General features: G+C 51.3%; 1 protein-coding gene across 1 annotated transcript; it reads right to left on the bottom strand.

The window, feature by feature from the left end:
• Positions 1-1,500: 1,500 nt before the first annotated feature.
• On the bottom strand, positions 1,501-13,896 carry Bpifb6 (BPI fold containing family B member 6). Its single transcript, XM_021156750.1, has 17 exons — positions 13,865-13,896; positions 12,291-12,396; positions 11,569-11,676; positions 11,234-11,333; positions 10,256-10,360; positions 9,656-9,805; positions 9,439-9,493; positions 8,939-8,999; positions 8,196-8,287; positions 7,348-7,521; positions 6,133-6,183; positions 5,618-5,791; positions 5,042-5,109; positions 3,541-3,586; positions 2,776-2,839; positions 2,320-2,396; positions 1,501-1,701 (listed from the first exon to the last, which is right to left on the bottom strand). Exons 3-17 carry the CDS (start codon positions 11,666-11,668, stop codon positions 1,669-1,671), a joined length of 1,350 nt encoding a protein of 449 aa, XP_021012409.1. The 5' UTR covers positions 11,669-11,676; positions 12,291-12,396; positions 13,865-13,896; the 3' UTR covers positions 1,501-1,668.
• Positions 13,897-17,467: the final 3,571 nt, after the last annotated feature.

Below are 17,467 nucleotides of genomic sequence, written 5' to 3'. Positions count from 1 at the left end.
GACCTGCATGTGCCAAACTTAAGAGCACCCAGACCCATCTGTCTCCAACTCCTACATTGAGACTTGTCATATGCAGGCACAAGTGTTGTGACAGATGCACACCCCAGAATATAGGTTCCCAGACACTAAGCCAACACTCTGATGATCTCCAGGACAGAGCAACAGTAGGTCATAGGAAGTGTCCAATACACGTTTTTCAAAGATGTGGCTGGTTTTGTATGATCTTTATGCTCTAGCAGGTTATACTAATTTTCAACATCAATTTAAAATACACACATTTTACTTAGCTATGTTTAAATGTGCATTTAGCTTTAAAAGAGTCAATTTAAAAATCATGGATGTTAGGGATATTGCTTGATGGTAGAGCACTTGTCTGGCTTGTAGAAAGAAGCACATACATACACACACTTACAGAGAGAAGAGAGAGAGAGAGAGAGACCCAAGAAAAGTAATGGGAGATAGAGGGGAGGCACAGAAGCACTCTCTCCGGGTTGTGTGTCAGTGGGCTGGAGTAGGTGAGTACCTAGATTCAGACACAGGCAAACACTGCAGACACACAGGCCCCTCTTACACATGGCTTTCTGGCTTTAATGCTGGCCCCAAATCTCAAAGCAACAGTACATGACCAGACCCTCACATTTCCCATGATGCTAGCCACACCCTGGCCCACAGACACATGCTCACATTTCTGGTGGCCTCAAAGCCCCACTTGAGCTAACATTTTTTATGCCAGATACTGTCTAATCACTCCTTCTGGTGCCATTCACATAAGCTTTGCAGCCTGCTGAGATTGCTATGGGCATCATTTGTGGTGCAGGTGAGGAAAACGAGGCTCCCGTTGGTGCCGTGATTCAACCAAAACACATGACAAAGAGGCAGAACGGAGTTGAGCCGAGGCAGGCCAGATGCAGAGCCCAAGTTTCAATCTCAGCCTGTGCTCTGGTGTGTCCTGATATGTCCTGATGTGCTCTGATGTGCCCTGATGTACCCTGGTGTGCCCTACTGTGCCCCTGATATGCCCTAAAGTGCTCCTAATGTGCCCTAGTGTGCCCCTGATGTGCCAATCAGGCCACTATGAACCTCAAGCCCCCTGTCTGTGAAATGCTGAGAGTTACCTCCTGAGCTGTAAGGACTAACAGAGGTGACATGGAGAGAATCCTGGGGGTGTAGGCTTCACATGAATAGAGACATTTCAGTTTACAAAGTCCTGGGGCACAGCGCTGAAACAGTGGGATGACCCATTGTGCCCTAGTATGCCCTGATGTGCCCACACACAGTGGGGTGACCCCACTTGTCTTTCCCATGGGTTCTAGATGAGCAAGAGGAAGTGAAGCATGGAGAGTAACTATAAGCAGATGTTCAGCACATGCCTAGCTCACTCCAAGGCTGGGCCAGTGGCATTTCAGACCCCAAGCTGGTCCTAGACCCTAAAAGTTATCATAGGGGACCAAAACCCACATGTTCGTTGGCTACAAAAGGAGACAGAAACACTGAATTGTGTAAGGGTCTTCCTCCTGTTTATTGCTGAGGCCTACCAGGCCTTGTACTTTCTCCTGGTCACAGGAGGCAACCATTGGTGGCAGGGACAGGCCCATCTGGCTCACATCTGGACTCCTCTGCTGGTTCAGAACAATGGCGGATGAAGGCAGTTGGCAGCGTCTTGCATGGTCATTCCGTCTTCAAGCCCAACACCAGGGCATCCTGATGGGAGAGAAGAGCTGGGTGAAGAGGGTGTTGGGAGTAGCAAAAGGGTCATCCAGGGTCAGGGACAGATGGAACCAGCCAAGGCCAGGAGATGGAAAGTAACACCATCTAAGCAAAGGCCTCATGACCTGGAAGGCCCCTTTGCCCCGTCTGAGACTTAATTTTCTAACTATCAAATAGGAACACACCCTGCCACCTCCTAGAGTCGAGAGGGGGCATGTGAGAAATGTCCACTTAACACTCCATGCTCAAATCCTGACCCGGGATGAGAAACGTGCATTTATTGAGCGTTTACTATACGCGCCCAGGTTCATTGTCTCAGAAAATCAGGGCAGCTCTATGAGATTGATGTTCCCATTCTCACCCCGCACCCCCCCCCCATTTAAAGCCAGAAAACAGGAAGGGGCGTAGAGAGATCATGGTGGCAGAACTAGAGGGTAAAGTATCCTTTCGTGCAGTCCTAGCCAAGGCTCTTGTTCTGAGGCTGAGGGATTACAGTGATGGCCCTCTGCCTTTCCCCACCTCCTCCGTCTAGTCGGCCAGAGGTCAGCTCTTGCTGGTCACCCATTGTCTAAAAGTGCTCGTTGACGTGGCCTCCCCCAGCCTCTCCCTCACCTCTACTATGTCCAACTCAGCCAGGTTATAATTGATAGCCAGAAGGTCTGGGAGTGGAAGCCCAACATGGAGTACATCTGAGAAAGAACGAAAGGGAAAGTCATCTCAGCCCAGCTGCTTGGCAATTAATAAAGAGGCTCCTTAGAGATGAGTGGGAGAGATTCATGTAGGAATTAGTGCTGTGATTGATTCATGATGTCTTCTGGCTACACAGGCAAAGAGCACCTATCCGCCTTGTATTTATATCACAGGCCAAAATCTCACTCATGGTGGGAGGTTGGGGGTGGGGGGGTCAAAGCCCAAATGATGAGATGGGCTTTTGTCTCCAAGAAGATGACATTAAGAGTACATTGGCCTCAATGTTTAGGCATTGGTCATCTACTCCCAGGTCTTTGGGACCACAGAGGTGGAAGCCCCCTTTGGTGAAGTGCATCCTGATTCTTGGAGAAGCCTCACCGTTCACCACAGGGATGTAGGCCTTCTGGAGATAATCAGTGATGAAGCCAGTTAACTCCGCCTCCTGGAAGAGACAGATGGGAAGAGACCACAACACAGTTCAGCATCCCTCCTCTGCCTACCCTCACCTAGGCCTGAAGAACACAAAAAGGACATTAAGGACAGCAAACAACTTGTCCAGACAACCTCAGTCTTGGGGCTGGACCCTGCCTTGCTCCTGATCCCTGTTCAGGTGACATATAGGGCACTGAGTCATGACACAGTAACGTGGACACTCAGGAGTCAGAAGGAGGCTCTGTGTCCTGCACTACTGGTCTGATACAAAACTCAGATCTCAGAGTGGCTGTACATCCACCAGCTCTTTGGGCCCCAGAGTATGAGTTACAGCAGCTTCCAGGGCAGCTCATGTATATCCACATAGGGTATTTTCTGATGTCATATTAGTATCTGCTGGATTGGCTGCTGTGATGGGACCCTGTGGCTAGAGACTAATAAAAATAACAGTCTGGCCAGTCAAGGCCATCCAGGCTGCTACCATGGTGATACTTTTACAATCAACCCATATTGATGACCAGATTCTATCTGGGAAAGGGAGCAAGGACTCAGAAAGGTTAAGTAAGGGCCTTCCCTGAGGTCAGCCAGGGTGTCAGGAGCCCCACAGCATGTGAGCACCTTGCTCTCTATTCTGGCTCCATTGTAGGGCCTGTCCCCTGTAGGATCAGTGTTGCTTTCAGATGGCCAGGCAGAAGCACTTGGGACACTTACATGGAAATCGCCAACTGAAGAAGATTCCCGGGCCAGGCTCAATAAACTATGAAGGAGGGAGAGGGTAGAGGAAGCATGGTCAGGCTACTGAGAAAGGAGTTCCTCACCTCACAGTCCCCTACAGGTGCCCCTTCTGCAGTCTGCTTCTTGTTGACAGTGACAGGAAGGATGACACCTATCATTACTTCTCATTCTGTCCTCACAGAAGCCCCTCCTGAATGGCCTCGCATGAACTCTGCTCTTCTGGGTTCTTGATCATATCCACCACTCCATTCACAACCCAGCAGGCCAGACTTAGATCCTTGAAGGACACGAGGAAGTCTTTCCCTTCCCCTCTCTAACACAGCTCCCAGGAGACACTAACACACTAGAGCCAGGACAAGCCATGGACAGGCATCTGAATTCTACATGGTCACACCCCCCCATCTCAGCAGAAGATCCTGGATCTCCACAGACGCTTCAGGCCAGCCACGTGGGCAAGCAAACTCCAGGAAAGACAACAGCCCAGGACCAAGCCACCCAAACAGTCTATCTCTTGGTAACTATGATTGGTCTAGCCTTGCCCACATGACCCAAACTAGACTCCAAAGCTTTGGTGACTGTGAAAACTACTGGCCCAGGGGTCCTCTTGCTGTTGGGTCCCTTTACTACCTAGCAGGGAGGAGCTGCCTGGGAATCTAACCAGCAAAGAGCTCAGCAGAGAAAGGGGAGGAGGGGGTTAGAGTATCAAGAGCTTTGTGGGCCTGAATCCCATTATGCCTGAAGCAGACAAACAGCTTTATGCCACATGAGCCAAAAGTTTCCCTCCCGGGCTGTGAGGCAGTTCCAGCGGGAACTCTGGCTCTTGCCATTGAAAGAATTCTGACATAATTCATGTCAGATGAATTACTGATACAAGTACAGGAGGCAGTGAGTGGCTGGGTGGAACCAGGAGTCCTTCCCCCAGAGTGCAGGAATAAAACAGGATGTGGAAGTAAGGCACATGGCCAGTACATCACCAGGGAAAGCACATAGAGCTAAAGATGCCCTGGAGGAAGTAGCATTTGAGCTGCACCCTGACTCGTTTGGAAGAAATGATGAAGGCCTACAGAGGAGACCAAGGTCCAGAACCAAATTCACCATGGAGGAGCACAGTGGACGAGTGAGGGCAGAAGATTCGAGAAAGGCTCTGAGTGCTGAGCCAAAATTGAAGGGAAGACCATGTAAGCAGTGTGTAGCCATCTGGGGTTCTAGAGCAGGCTAAATGAGCAGCGCTTCCTGGTCGTGTGGGCCAAAGTGGATGGATCTTGGTAGGAACTTGGATGGATCTGGGTGAGAACCTGGGGTTGGAATGAACAAGAGGAAAAGCAGACAATGGCCATAGGAGTATGGTGGCAGTGGCATAGAGATGCACCTATCCACCAGTCAGTATTGTAGACGGTGTGGAGAGTTAGAAGGGTGTGATGTCGAGAATAGAGCCCGGACTACCACAGGATGCCATTGTGGGACCCAAAGCTCCTACCTGTCCATAGAGGTGACCATCTGCAGCCGGTTATCCTGCACGGAGTAGTGGATTTCCAGTCCAATGTGCTGGCATGGGGGAAGGGAGCAGAGAAAGCAATGGGTCTCTCGTTGTTACCTCTGCATCCTGTCCTGTCCTGTTACTGAGCCCAGCAGCCTCTCCACACCCCTAGCCCAGGATCTTTGTCTCTCCTTCTCCTGGATCAACATGAACTTTCATAAGCACCTGGTCCATGGTCAATGTCTGCACATGGTCACAACTGTTCCTGGCCTTTGCCCTCTGCTCAGGGTATCCCTAAACTCCTCAACATCAGCTCCTCTCCCGCATCACTACTGATCAACCTTCAAACATCTCAGCCAGGGCTGGCTATGGGTTTCTTTGGGCTTCCAACATTCTCCTGGAGCAGACTTTACTGTCCGAGGGGCCTGAGGAGGATTGGAGGGAGGAGGAGGACATAATCCATCATACAGCAGGTCAGGTCCCTCCATTTGTGTCTTGACTCTCAACTAAAATCCTAGCACCCTCTAGCCTGAAGTGTCCCTGTGGTGACAGCGGCTACTGACGGGCCTCACTCACAGTCTCCAGACGGAAGAGTGACTTCGGGTGCTTGCCATGTCTACGCGCTGCGAACATCTCCAAGCTACTGTGGAGGTGCATCAGGCTCTTTCCAGCCTTCATGGTAACCTTGGGGGGTTTGTTTATCTTGACCTTGATCAGCAAAGGCTTTGGTTTGTGGTATGTCTTGGCCACCTGCAAAGGCCAAGGCACAGTCTCTCGGATTTCAGTCAATGGATGTCTCAGAAAGTGGTTGGTTTCTGCCACAAATCCAATATGCAAAAGCCTGGCTGTGTCTCTTAGGAAATGAAAGGGGCAAAACATATATTTTGGCTATGTGTGTGCTAGATATAGGACGCACAAGACACTAAGGCTGAGCTGTCTCTCAGTCGGATCCAAAAGGTGCTCTCTGAAGAGGTGGGCCTGTCTCCACACTGGGCAAAGGGCATGCACACTGAGTAGCTGCCCCCCAAGTCAGCTCCCTTTCCCTGAAGAGAAGAGGGCACGAAGTTGTCACAAGTGACTGGGGCACTCACCTGTGGGATGAAGCCAGCCAGGGTCCCAGTGTTTTGTGGAAGCTTACCAACCTACAAATCAAAGCCAAAGTGGACACTGTATATAAGTGAGTCATCCCAGCACCCATCTCTCTGCCTCAGGAAGGTGGGAGCCTCAGAATCTCCCTTCACCTGCATACACAACTCTGTGCTCATCGAGGGCAGGAATCTCCAGTGCCCAATCATAGTCTACACACCCCAGTGTCCATGGTTCCTGACCATGGTCAAACGCTGAGAAAATGTTGAATGGAAAAGCAGGAAGATAGATGGGAAGATGGGCGTGCGTGGTGGATACCAAAACAAGTTTGTAGACAGGTAGGCAAATGGAAGGGGGGACAGAAAAACAGATGAGTGACGACGGAATGGGGGAGGATAGGTAGATACGTGGATGGAAGTATGGTGGACCTGTGTGAGTGACCGTGAGTGGGATGGATTGCTGAGGGGAAACCAGACAGTGCCTAGGAAGAAAATGGATTGGTGACCAGCGAGAAGATGAGTGGCTGGCGAGGGGAGGGGTGGTAAGATGGTGGACTGGAGCAGTGAAGGAGGAAAGGATGCACAGGTGGGAAGAGTGGATCCTGGCTGGGTGGACCGGTGAGTGGCAGAAAGGACAGTGGCCAGGCGTGTGTGTTAATTAACGATGGTGAAGAGGTGCACTTATCCACCAGCCTATGGTGATGAGGGGATGGAAGGATGTGAGGCGGGGAATCAAACCAGGTCGTGAAGACACAGTGGATAGGTGATGCTTTGGGTGAGAGGAAAGCGATGACTGCAAAGGCCTGAGAAATGTGGGGGTGGGGCAGGACGGGGATGGCTCAACAGGTAAAACCTCTGGCCACCCAAGCCTTGACTTGATCCCAGACCCTGGAACTCCCTGTGGAAGGAGAGAACCAACTCCAGAAAGTTGTCTTCTGACCTCCACGTGCACGCTTTCCTTTTAAACTCTGAAGAAAAGAAATGTAGGTGGAACACTAAAGGGCTGGTTGTATGGAAGGTTGGATGTGCACATGGTTAGACACAGGTCACATGGGCAGAGGAGTGAGTGATAGGCAGGGATAACTGACATTGAAGCCCCAAGCAGCCCCACACCTCCACCAGCAGTTCTGCATCCGACTCCTGGACCACTCCCAGGTGCCCCAGACAGGCAGAGCCTGGCACTCCAGGAGCAGAAGCGGGTGGGGTATGGTGGCAGCTCACCCTCTTGTCCTTGAGTTTCACTTCCAAGGACTTCTGCAGAAGGGCCAGCTCAGCTGTGAGGAAGGTGGCTGAGAGCAGCAGTTGTGAGTCCTTGGCTGAGCCCTCGGGGAACTCCGGGAGTGACCCATTAGTGGCAAGCTGGATAAGCTGGCCTTCCTGGAGCTGCACCACAGGCTAAGGTACAATAGGAAGCACACTCAGCCCCACAGGAATGAAGGCAGGGTGGGCTTGGTCCTCCACCCACTGAGGCTCAAGTCAGACCTCAAGCCAGCAAGACATAGTTAGAGCAGAGAAGTGGGAGGGTATGACTTGAGAGGACAAGAGCATCAGCCACAAGGTCCCTGGCAGTTTCTCCTAAGAGCATTTAGGTCACCCTAGTGGCTCTGACTCTGGCTTGGGTCATTTGTGCAGACTGTGCTATGAGTCCTACCACATCATTCTCACAAGCAAGGAGAACAGCCCCCAGCATGGCAGGAAGAAGGCCACCGGTAGAGGACAGGACTTCCTAGTCCTTTCATCTACATCCTTGCAAGATGCGTCTTTTGTCACCTGGGACTTGCTCACGTCAGTGAGACCTGAACTCTGCCACTAACTCACCGCAGAAGCCTCTTTAAGCCTAGTCTCTTCCTGGTCTCAGTGTTCCCCACCTATACAGTGGTAGGGCATAGACACGCTCTGAGAGACACACATAGTCCTGCAACAAATGAGGCTGAAGCCACCAGCCCCAGCAGATGAGGGTCCTCATAGCAAGGCTCCCACTAACCACCTCCCAGCCACTGTCAGGTAGAAGCAGTCACACCATCCCCACCAAGCCTATGCTCAGTGCTCTGGGAACCCTCGCTACTTACACTAAAGTCCACCTGGATGTGGCTAGCTGTAGTGGCTGGTGGAGATGTCAGGGCATATTTGACAGTGCCCATCTTGTCCACGGGCATGGGGTCTGTGGAGAAGAGGTTCCACTCAGATGGGCACCAGCCCATCTGGCAGCTAGAAAAGCCAGAAGCAGCCACTGCTCCTGAGCCTGCCTGTCCTTCTGTGTAACCTAAGAAGTGGCATAGACCTTGGTAATCTGTTGCTCTCCTGGCCCAGATGCCAGCATTCGCCAGAGCCCTTGCAACAGCGATAATACATGTGAGATGGGAATTGTGGGCTGTCCACATGTGAGCTAATGGTAGCTGGGGGAGTGACTCCTCCCAGACCCCACTGCTGAGGACACTCAGACAGGGAAGGGACTTCAGGCTCAGCCATTAGGATTTCCCTATCACACCCTGGGGCTTCTATGGATCCCTAATGATAGGGACAGCAGACCTCTTCAGCAAAGGACTCGGGAATGCCCAGTCAGGACAACCCATAAGGTTATGAGGTCTGGGGTTGTGTACAGAGCGGCTGTCATGAAAATCAGGTGGAGAAAGGAAAGGACCCAGGCACCCCTTGGGGTTTCAGACTTCTCATCTAGACAGTGGGGGAACCGCCATGATCTCAGCCTTTCTCTTGTCCTGGAGACAGGTTGGAAGCAGCCGTGTGAATGGGAGGGCGTGGCCACTGAAGTCAGGCTAATCTGACATCCTGTGTGGAAGAAGGATGTCCTCACCAGTCAACTTGGCCCATTTCTTGTTCACGTACTCCAGGACAGCATCAATGGCTGGACACATCTGCAAATAAAGAAGGCACCAGCCTAAGTGGGTTATATACACAAGGAGGGCTCCACAGTACTCCACAGGAGTCCTAAGAACCCCAGAAGGGGTCAGGGCAGGAGGCAGGGGGCAGAGAGTGCTGAGGCCCAAGTCATGAGACTATCAACAGCAGAGTCTGGATTAGAATCCAAATTCTTTCACATCGTGCAAAATTACCAAGGATTCGTATCCTTGGACTGGTCATCTGAGCAGTGTTGAACACACATACTGTGCTGCCTATACCTGTGCCTGTGCAGACATCACTAGATAATCACTGTGCTTCTTCTTCCTGAGCTAGCCACAGACCCTGAACTCCTTGTAGCCACTATCAACACAGCAAGATCACTGACTAAGGGCAAATGCGCTGGCCACAGCAGTCCCACCAAGAAGAGATAGAAGCTTGCTCAGGACCACTCACCAGGCCAGGGAGGACTTTGCGCAGGGTACTGTCCACAAACTTGTTGATGGCTTTGCTGAGACACAGGCATGGGGAACCATGTGAACAGTGCATCAATCGCACCAAATTGGACAGAGGACACAAAGAGACATGGTTATGGGAGATCAGTGGCTCGGGAAGAGGAATGATGGGGAAGAGCAGTGAGGACCACCATGCTCCCCAGACGCGGACACCTTACTTGTTAGGCAGGTTGGTTTTCACGCTGACCAGGATGACCTCACAGCCCTCACTCCTGAACATAGGGGTGCCTGCCTCTTCATCTTGCAGAAGCCGATCGGTGGCTGTGATGTTGAGGACCACATTGATCTCCATGTTCCCTCCTGTGAAACTGGAAGACCAAGCAGGCAACACTCTGGGGTATCTCTGCTACTGGGGCTTCCATCCCCATTCTATCTGCCCATAAGCTTGGAATCTGAGAAGGCAGAGGGCAGGATGTACCCACACATGGTGAAAAGCCAGGATGGAGCCTGCTCACAGCCACACAACCAACCTTTCCATTCCCATTACATCAGTGAACTCCTACACATCTGGAAGACTGCTCAGCTGTAATCCCCTCCCCAGACTCTCCCTGACCTCTTCCCCCACTGCTCAGTCCGACCCCCTTCAGTCTGTGCCTCGTTTCACCTGGTTCCTGTCAACCCATAACCCAAGTCTACAGTCACCTCAGATCCCAGCACCCACATAATGAACTGCCGGTACTCAGTGATTACGTATGGAAGGCTGAGACAAGGGGGTGGTCCTCTCCCCCAGCCCCGCCCCACTTCACTCCCACACCAACCTCTTGCCAGTGATGGTCATGCCTGTGGACACACACTGGGAGATGCCCACTCCGGGTACAAAGTTCAATGTGATAACAGGCTCCAGGACGTCCTTTACCTTCATACTGGGAGGGGGACACACATGTACAATGAGAACTGAGAGGTCAAGACCCAGGCCTTCATCATGCCCTCCATCACCTCACTGGGAGGTCTGAGTAAGATTCTAGCCCAGTCTACTAGGACCTTCTGACATGTAAACCAAAGGCTTGGACATGAAACAAGCTGTACAGAAACCCTCGCATGTGAGGTGAGATGCATGGCTGACTCTGTGTGACCTCGGGCTATGCTCTTTCCCTCTTTGCCTCAATTTCTCCATCAACAGATTAGGAAAGTTGGATTGGATACAGGTTTCTCAACAGTGTCACCTTTCACATTTGGAGCTTAGTGCCAGCTCGGGTTCCTGTCAACATAGAACCCACATCATGTATACTAACAGTGCTGTCCTTCCCCTTTGCAAACTGAGACAACTAAACGTGTCTCTGGGCATTGCTAAATATCCCCCTAGAGACACAGCCACCTCTGACTCAGAAACATCATTTTGAGAAGCAGGATTACAAAGGTGTGGCACATATATCTCCACCTTCCCATCTGGGCTAATTAGACATTGCTAATCTATGCTATTCCTGCTAAATCCTGAACCCTCCCCAGGTCAGCAGTCCAGGTGGCCCCAGCCACAATGGTGCCAGCAAGGAGCCTGTTCCTCTCGTTACTGGATGACTGTAGACACCTGTCCAGCTCTACCATTTGAAAAAAAAATAGTTTTTTCATTTAATTTCATGTATATTCAGTGAGCTCACTTTCTTCGGTAAATGACTTCAAGCGGGAATGGTCCACAAAGCAGACTAATGAGTCCCCAGATAATGCAGGAAAAATCCTTGCCTGTGCCAAGTGCCCGTCGTGTACTCCTCATCCTCCCTGTGCCCCCGACCCCTGCTTACTTGCTGAGGCCTTTAATGGCCTTTCCCCCTGGCTGTGGATTGCTAGCCTCAGCTGCCATCTTCTCCAGGATGTGGCTCTCCTCCATGGCACTCTGGACCTCTGAGGGGAAAGGGAACCAACAGACTCAGCCAGCCTTCTGCTGTTCTTCTGCCCTTCAGCAATTTCTCTGGCGTCCCAGTCACTTCCCCGTCTGTAGAATGGAACCCTAGGAACCGCTCATTGCGACTAGATTGGCTTTGCAAATCCTCGATGCTCAAGCCCAGCAATCTTGAGAAATCTCTTCCTATCACGTGCCCCATGTCTCCTGGCCCCAGCCCAGGGCCCATTCACTCACCATGGTTCATAATGTCCATGCCCAGCCTCAGAAGAACCCCAGGGTCAGCTCGAGTGCCAGCCAGCAGGCCGCAGAGGACCAGGCTCAGGCTACACAGCATGCCTCCACCTATGCGGAAGGCCCAGAGTTACTTCGGGGAGGGTTTTCTCCCCAAATTCCCTTTTCCTATGGGCATAGAGCAATGGCCAGCCTGCCACATAGGCAGTGGGCAGGTCAGCTGCAGATTTGTATGTGTTCAAGTGCAGCTCCATGCCCACAGGAGTTCAAGGGCCCACAGTGTGGACCCACAGGGAAACCCCAACCCATCTGTATCAAGGGATTCACCCTGCAGTGTGCACGTGGTCACCAGGTCTCTTGCTTACTCCAGCCCAATCTCACTACCTCTGCAACTCAAAACCAACTCAGCCCCTGAGGAACTGGAGGTCCCCTTCTAGCAAGGACAAAGGAACTCTGAAAAGTGTCCTCCAATCTCACCCATCCCACGGGTGGGCACACAGCCTTTCCAGAAGACTTCCATTCCCAGCCCAGAGCTGATACCACACACTTTACTGGTGGTTCCGGGAGAACTGGAGATCCCCTTGCCAATAAGGAAACTGAGAGACACAAGAGGCCTCATACCAGAGAACAGCAAGCTGAGAAATGGCCTCCTATCTTGGTCCCTCACTGTTCTCCGGGAATTCACACTCTACATAGGCCTTCCAGGAATCCTACCCTCTACTTACCAACTCCTGAAGTTCCCCCAGCTGGGGCCAGGTATGTAGTTCTGGTATGAGCTTTGACTGAAAGGAATCAAGGAGGGGCTGGGCCACACAGCTGGCCTGTGTCTACCTGGAGAGGGGAGTGCCATCTAGACTTACAACACACTCAACCCACGGCTTTCCTGACCCCCAAGCAAACCTCTCCTAGGTATTTCTTCCCAGCCCAGGTATAAGCCTATATTCATTCATTCACTCATTCGTTTGTGTACTTGTTCATTAATTCATCCATCCGTTAATCTATTCACTTCTGTGTTCATTTGTTCATTCATTCATACATTTGTTTCTCTAGTTATTCATCTATTCATCCATTCTTTTATTCACTCACCAGTCTAATCATTCATTCACTCATTGATTAGTTCATTTATCCATCCCTTCATCCATTCATTAATCTGTCCACTCATCTGTTCATTCATTTCTTTACTCATCCATTAGTTCAAACATTCGTTCATTTATTCATCCATTCACTCATCCAGCTCTTGCTTATGGTATATTGCTGCAAGGTGGCCCCAGCAGACAGTCCTGCTGTTTGTGGATCTGAAAACCTGGCGAGTAAGTTGATGAGAAGGGTTAGCATGACATCTGTGATCAGAAGGACTGAGCCTGGGACGCAGGACATGAGAAGAGGCAGAGTCTGAACAAAGGCAGAGCAGCCCTTTAGTCCCTAAATAAATGTGAAATCCATTGCACCCCTGTCATCTGGGTCCCCAGCCTCTGTGAATCACACGCATGTGCCCCAAGCATTCTCTCATGGTTGGCACGCTGGGCTCCATGCAAGGACAAAGGAACTTTGAAAAGTGTCCTCCAATCTCACCCATCCCACGGGTGGGCATACGGCCCTTCCAGAAGACTTCCATTCCCAGACCAGAGCTGATACAACACACTTGGCTGGTGGCTCAGACATAGTTCTCACCATTTTAGAACAAGAATGCCATGCTGTGTCCCCAGGAGTCATGACGATAACCGGATTCTGGTTTTAGTTGCCCTTTTGCCTGAGCTCTGCCTCCCTTTTACAATCCCTGCCTTTTGTCCACCTACCATCTGCCCACCTCAAGGGCTCCTTTCAGCCCTCACCTCCACCACCAGCAAGCTTCCTCTCCACCTGCAGCTGCTTACAGCTTCAAAGACCTCAAAACCAGTAGGAGCCACCTGAAGGCCTACACAGAAGGCCACCCATCATGACACACCCACCCCTGCTGCCCACCCCAGCCATTAAGACCCAGGTGAGTTCTCAGCTCTCATAGCTAAGCTTCCCTTCCCCTCTCCCTGGGCCTCTGGATGCAGCCACGGAGGCCTGACGACTCTGCTGCCCACTTGGATACCCGAAACCCTATGGGTTTGAAGATGGTGGTGTTCAGAGGCTACCTGTGAGATAAGAGCATCTGACAGGGGTCGAGGACCTAGATATGGGCCCTACTGGCATTCTCTGGACAAGTGTAGGTTAGTTCTTTCTCCTCCTGAAGCCTCAGCTTTCTCATTTGTAAAGTGGCAGTTGAGGATGAGACACTCAGGGAAGAGTCACAAGTTGGGACTGCTCTTACCTTGCCAAGCTTGGGGAAGGCCTGCAGCTGACTGCCCCCTGCTTCCAGTCCTGTGAGGAGGAAGCCCTTATATTCAGGAGCCTGATTAGCCGCTTGGATAATTAAGGGCTTAATAAGGGATAGATAATTATCTAGAGGCGTTGAGAACAGGAGACCCAGAGCTCACATAAGCATTCGTTCTGTTCCAACATAAATAGCACAGAAGATGAGGGCGGCTGGGGAACCCAGGGGCCGCACTAAGGCCAGTGCTGGAGACAGATGTGACTGTCCCAGAGGACATCAGTGCCTCTGCTCTTCCCTCTCTCCAACTTGTATCTTCCCCAAAGTGGAACACACAGTAGGTACACATTCACTACTTTATCCAACACTTATTGAGAACCTACTGTGTTCTGGGATGACCACCATGAATAGGATAGTTGGGGTTTCTATTCTGAAACAGACACAGGGCAAGTCACCAGCACAAGTCCACATCATTCCTGAGGGAGATGAGACAGGTAGAAGCCACTAAGCCAGGGATATATTACAGATGGAAGAACAAGGTGCTGTGGGGACTGGGGAGCCCGACAGCAGGGATGTTGCTCCTGATGCCTGGGTGGGGGGACTATGTCTCTGGTGGGCAGGTGCAAAGTCCAGTAGACTCTGGCTGGGTGCAGGGCAACTGTCCTGAGACTTTCCCTGTCTGGGAGACCTTAAGGAGATAATGATCAAGTCGATTATGCTGGGAGGAATCCTTCAGAGTGATATGGGAGCCCTGTGCCTCTGAAGGCAGAGATGACTCCACAGTCACAGGTCTCCCAGTCCCCAGCTTCAACTTTGTTCTCCAAGAGTTCCTGGGAAGGTCTATCCTGGGGACACTTCAAGGGTCTCTGTACTTGGTGAACAATCCAGAGAGCTAACGAGGCCTGGTGTTTTCTCATCCCCTGCTCAGAGAGCACACAGTCTGGAATGTGGCAGGAGCCAGTGTGCCTACGTTCACATGGGACCTTGAGTAGAGGAGACCTTCTGAAGTCACAGCAGAGTTGGTACAAGGCAAGCATCAGCTCCAGGCAGCCTGGCCAGGCTCCACCTTGATCTACAAGGGGCAGATAGCATCTCTGTCCCTACCACTGCACTCCACCCATACCCTGAGCGCATGAACCACCCACTGGCCTTTAGCCAGCCTGGGGACTTGGGAAGGAGTCATTGGAAGGACCGCAGTGTGGGAAGGGGTTAAGGGATCTGAAGCCCAGTCCCAGATGCTGCCCTCCAAAGCCATGCCACCATGGCAGCTCTCTAACTCTCTGAGCTGCCAATGCCTCCAATCTAAGGAACTTTATGATTCAGAGAGTGACAAGGGACTGTCTCATAATCAATTCAGCTGGGCTTTCCATTCTACAAGTCAGAACTACCCAGTGAGGTAAACACTTTGGCAATCTCTCCCATTTTACAGATAGAGAAACAGGCCAAGCCGTTTGCTCAAAATCACACAGCAGTAAGTAGCCTGGCTAGAGCTTCCCTCTTCATCCAGGAGCTCCAGAACCCAGCCAAGCATCCAAGACACATCCCATGGATGCTTGTCTGCCTTTCTGACATCTCTTCACTGAGTTCTCTGCCAGGACCCTTCCAACTTGTCCCATTGATGCTCTAAATCCAGCCACCCTTTTCCAGCCAGTGAGATTTCCTCCTCCAGAGAACCTTCCTGTACTGTCCCCCTCCCCTCTCTCAGACTTCTGAAACTCAGCACCATCTTTGTTTTCCCTCAGACCCTAAAGGACCCAGCAAGGGTGATTCAAGCCCAGCAGCCCCTCTTTGACCCCAGATGGCTCCCACACATGGCTCCTGCACATGACTGCAGCACAGGCATGTGCAAGCAGTTCATCCCCTGCAACTTACTATGCAGTGTGCTGAACTCTGGGAAGGGTCAGAGTGGAGAATCAAATGTGACGAGCAGGGGCTACTCCGATAACTACGGTTTGCAGTTGAAGGACATCAGAGTGACCTGGGAAAAGGCTTGAGGACCAAAAGCTGCAGGACCCATCATCTGGGAGTCGTGAGGCCACATCAGAGCTGGTACCAGGAGCTATCAGGCTCTGGCGAGCATAGCCACAGAGAGCAAAGAGGGACAGCAAATGCCTCAGAGGAGCTGTGTGGGCTCCAGGGTGAAAGTCAAACGGGAGCCATGCCAGACAATGGCCTATTTGTTGAGGAGCCAGACTGAGCTGCCCTCTGCTCCATGGTGGCATGCAGCATCTTGCCACTGCTCTGCTCTGAAGTGCCCATAGTGCTGAGCTGTGGACTGCCCCGTAAAGGGAGTCTGCAGAGTAGGTGCTGAAGGCAGTGCACAGGAACAGGCAGCCATTGCATGAGTTGTCCACTAATCGTCAAAGCTACCAGGTGAGGTAGGCACTTTGGCATTCTCCCAGTTTTACAGATAGGGAAATTGAGACTTGGAAAAGCCAAGCGATTTTCCCAGTCGCACAGCAAGTGATTGAGAGAACCATGAGAGATGCTTTCCTCAGCAACAGGCTCAGAACAGGGTCTTTCTGAACCTTACAGTCTCGGCCTGCGAAGGCCCCTCTATAGCTTTTCCACATCGACACTAGACAACACCTCTCCTCCACCATCCATGTAACTCATCCACTCTAAAGGCCACCACATCACAGGGCCAGTGCCCAGATCCTCTGTAACAACTCCTTTGTGGCTGGCAAAGCCACAGCCCATGACACCACTGCCACTTCTCTGTGTCACTTGCCCGTGGGCTCTCAATGCTGCTGCTGTCGCTGAGTGCCTGGCAGCTCCAGACAGCTCTGACCTGGCCAGTCACACAGATATTTCTGCTCAGAAAGGCAGAGCAAGCTTTCCCCAAGGAAGCGTGAAGCCCTCTGAATCTGGTGCTCCTTGGTACTTGCTCTCGGCCCCAGAACAGCAAAGAGCCTCCTGTAGATCACACAGCCTCAAGCTCAGCATGGTGATGAGGCTTCCTGCTGAGAGCATCATCGTTGATGTGCTCCGTGGTTCTCTCTCCCAGATGGACCCACGCAGCTGGACTCACCACACAGCAGCCAGTGCCCAGCAGGACCTGACTGAATACTTAAATGATGACACCTAGGGCTCCTTTGGGGGAGGCCATGAACATCGTTCTGGATAGGAGAGTTTGACTGGTTTTTATCCTTTTCCTCTCAAGGGAACATGTTCTAGAACTAGGTACATTGTTAATACAAAGCCTGTGGGAATTACAGACTAATGAAATAAATGGATTGATAAATTAGTAGGAAGGAAGATAATTGGTGGAGAAGGGAAGGAGGGAGAGTTTAGGTAGATGGATGAATGGATGGGTGAGTAGGTGAGTGGATGGATGGACAGATAGGATGAGTGGCTAGCCGAATAGATGGATAGGTGAACAGGTAGATGATGGGTGGATGGATGGATGGATGGATGGATGGATGGATGGATGGATAGATGGATGCATGGAAAAATGGAAAAATGGACAAATGAATGTAAAGGTTTAAGAATTGATAGGTGGATAGATGCATTGATAGTTGTAATAATAGGTGGATTGGGCTGGCAAGGTGACACTACCTGTAATGCCAGCACTTGGAAAGAGAAGGCAAGAGGAAGTTTATC

Source organism: Mus caroli, chromosome 2 (assembly GCF_900094665.2).
Source record: "Mus caroli chromosome 2, CAROLI_EIJ_v1.1, whole genome shotgun sequence".
Lineage (NCBI taxonomy): Eukaryota > Metazoa > Chordata > Mammalia > Rodentia > Muridae > Mus > Mus caroli.
Note: the sequence above shows the minus strand (reverse complement) of the source record. Positions and strands in the feature narration are given on the sequence as shown.

Excerpts from the sequence above, each read along its gene's own strand:
- Bpifb6 (XM_021156750.1), bottom strand. The coding sequence starts at position 11,668 with ATGCTGTGTAGCCTGAGCCTGGTCCTCTGCGGCCTGCTGGCTGGCACT. Across the intron at positions 10,361-11,233 it reads GCCATTAAAGGCCTCAGCAA|TATGAAGGTAAAGGACGTCC; the intron begins GTAAGCAGGGGT and ends TCCCCCTCCCAG. Across the intron at positions 7,522-8,195 it reads ACATCCAGGTGGACTTTAGT|CCTGTGGTGCAGCTCCAGGA; the intron begins GTAAGTAGCGAG and ends ATTGTACCTTAG.